The sequence below is a fragment of the Myotis davidii genome, unplaced genomic scaffold (genome assembly GCF_000327345.1).
Source record: "Myotis davidii unplaced genomic scaffold, ASM32734v1 scaffold129, whole genome shotgun sequence".
Taxonomy (NCBI): Eukaryota; Metazoa; Chordata; class Mammalia; order Chiroptera; family Vespertilionidae; genus Myotis; species Myotis davidii.
The window spans coordinates 1,113,434-1,114,993 of NW_006383019.1; the positions used below are offsets into that span (position 1 = coordinate 1,113,434).

Here is a 1,560-nt window from a genome sequence, read left to right on the forward strand (position 1 = left end):
AGACAAAAGGTCATTCTGATGAGATGTCAGAATTCCAAGAGCTCTAGAAATCTTCTCTAGAGCCACCTCTGTGATTTTTTTCATATCCAGATGCTCCAGCTTAGGACAGAGCTCTAAAATCTGCCTCACCGTTTTGCGGGAAACTGCAGAGCTGTATGCCAATACTAGAGTTTTTACAGAAGTACCAACATATGGCAGAACATTATGAATGAAGCCATGGAGTAAACGTTTTTCTGCTTGTGCAATGCTGATAGCAATCGATTCCTCTGCAGACTCTTCAGATTCATCTATATCGGCATCTTCGCATCATTCCCGAAAAGCACGACTTTCATCCTTTCCACTTTCACCCATCCTCATCAGGTGCAGTATCAAGTCCAGTTGCAGGGCCACGATACCAGTCACCTCCGACCCCGTGAACAGGGTAAAGACGCTTCCAAAGCGATCCAGTCTTCGCCAGCTGAGACCATTTGGTGCTTCCCTGACTGCAGCGACGTAACTCCTGAGGATGAAGATAGCTGAAAATTGACAGCATTACCTCAGGAGGAAGATGGATTATACCCGTGGATCCGTCTGACACCTCTGCTTCTTTATCTGACTTTTCATCCACAGAATATTTAAAGAACTTCTGTCGCTCTTCAGCTTGATGCCACAGGCTAAGACCTCTAAGGGGTTCTGCGGTATCCTTTTGAGAGCAATGTTGTGCAATCACTTTCTTTTTAATATCCTTAAGCTCTTCATAGGTAAAATATTCCATTAACATGGGCTGAAAAACCTCCTCTTCTTCTTTCATATGAAGAAAAAAATCTCTTGTAAATGCCTCCAATATCTCAGCTGTTTCTCAGAATTCAACTGCTCATATCCATTCTTAACATTCTTCAGTCCCTTTTCGAAGAGGCTAAGCATCTCAGAGTTTGTTGTCAGAATGTACATTATAAATGGTCTGGCTGCGTCGTTGAAGCAAACCAATAATGTATCCATTTTCAATCTGCTCATGCATTTTGAACTCCTTAAAAGTAGCATACAGAGACTGCAGAAGAGCACGGAAATCGTTGTTGTTGGAAAAGTTGGTTTTAGAAAGCTTGTCGCAGGATAGCCCCACCAGCTGCTTCATCCGCCAGTGCGGGGCGGTGAACACGTCCACCTCTTCAGGGAGGGGCGCCATCGCCGCTGCCCCAGCCTCCGCGTCAGCAGCCGCCTCTCCCTCTGATCAGTAGGTTAGCTTGCTGCCGGGTTCCAGCCAATCAGGACTGAGTGAGACAGGCCAGACATGCCCTGGAGCCCTCCCACAGTCTCTCCCCGGCCCCAATCATGCACCCGTAGGGTCCCTCTGCCTGGCCTGTGCCCTCTCCCAATCCAGGACCCCTCAGGAGATGTCGGAGAGCTGGTTTCGGCCAGATCCCGCAGGACAGGCCAAGGGACGCCACTGGTACATGAATTTGTGCACTGGGCCTCTAGTTTAAACATAAGAACAGGAATTTAAGGCACAGGAAGTGCTCTGGATGGTTTGGCTCAGTAATTACAGCATCAGCCCTCGGACCAAACGGTTTCCGGTTCGATTCC

General features: G+C 47.9%; 1 protein-coding gene across 1 annotated transcript in view; it reads right to left on the reverse strand.

Annotated features, from left to right (window-relative positions):
- LOC102769196 (F-box/LRR-repeat protein 5-like) overlaps positions 1 to 1,197 on the reverse strand; it is a 17,158-nt gene extending 15,961 nt beyond the window's left edge. Inside the window, 4 exon segments of the mRNA XM_015558378.1 lie at positions 43 to 346; positions 348 to 825; positions 828 to 910; positions 912 to 1,197. Of these exon segments, the coding sequence (XP_015413864.1) occupies positions 43 to 346; positions 348 to 825; positions 828 to 910; positions 912 to 1,162 (1,116 nt within the window). The 5' untranslated portion in view covers positions 1,163 to 1,197.
- Between the last annotated feature and the right edge of the window lie 363 nt (positions 1,198 to 1,560).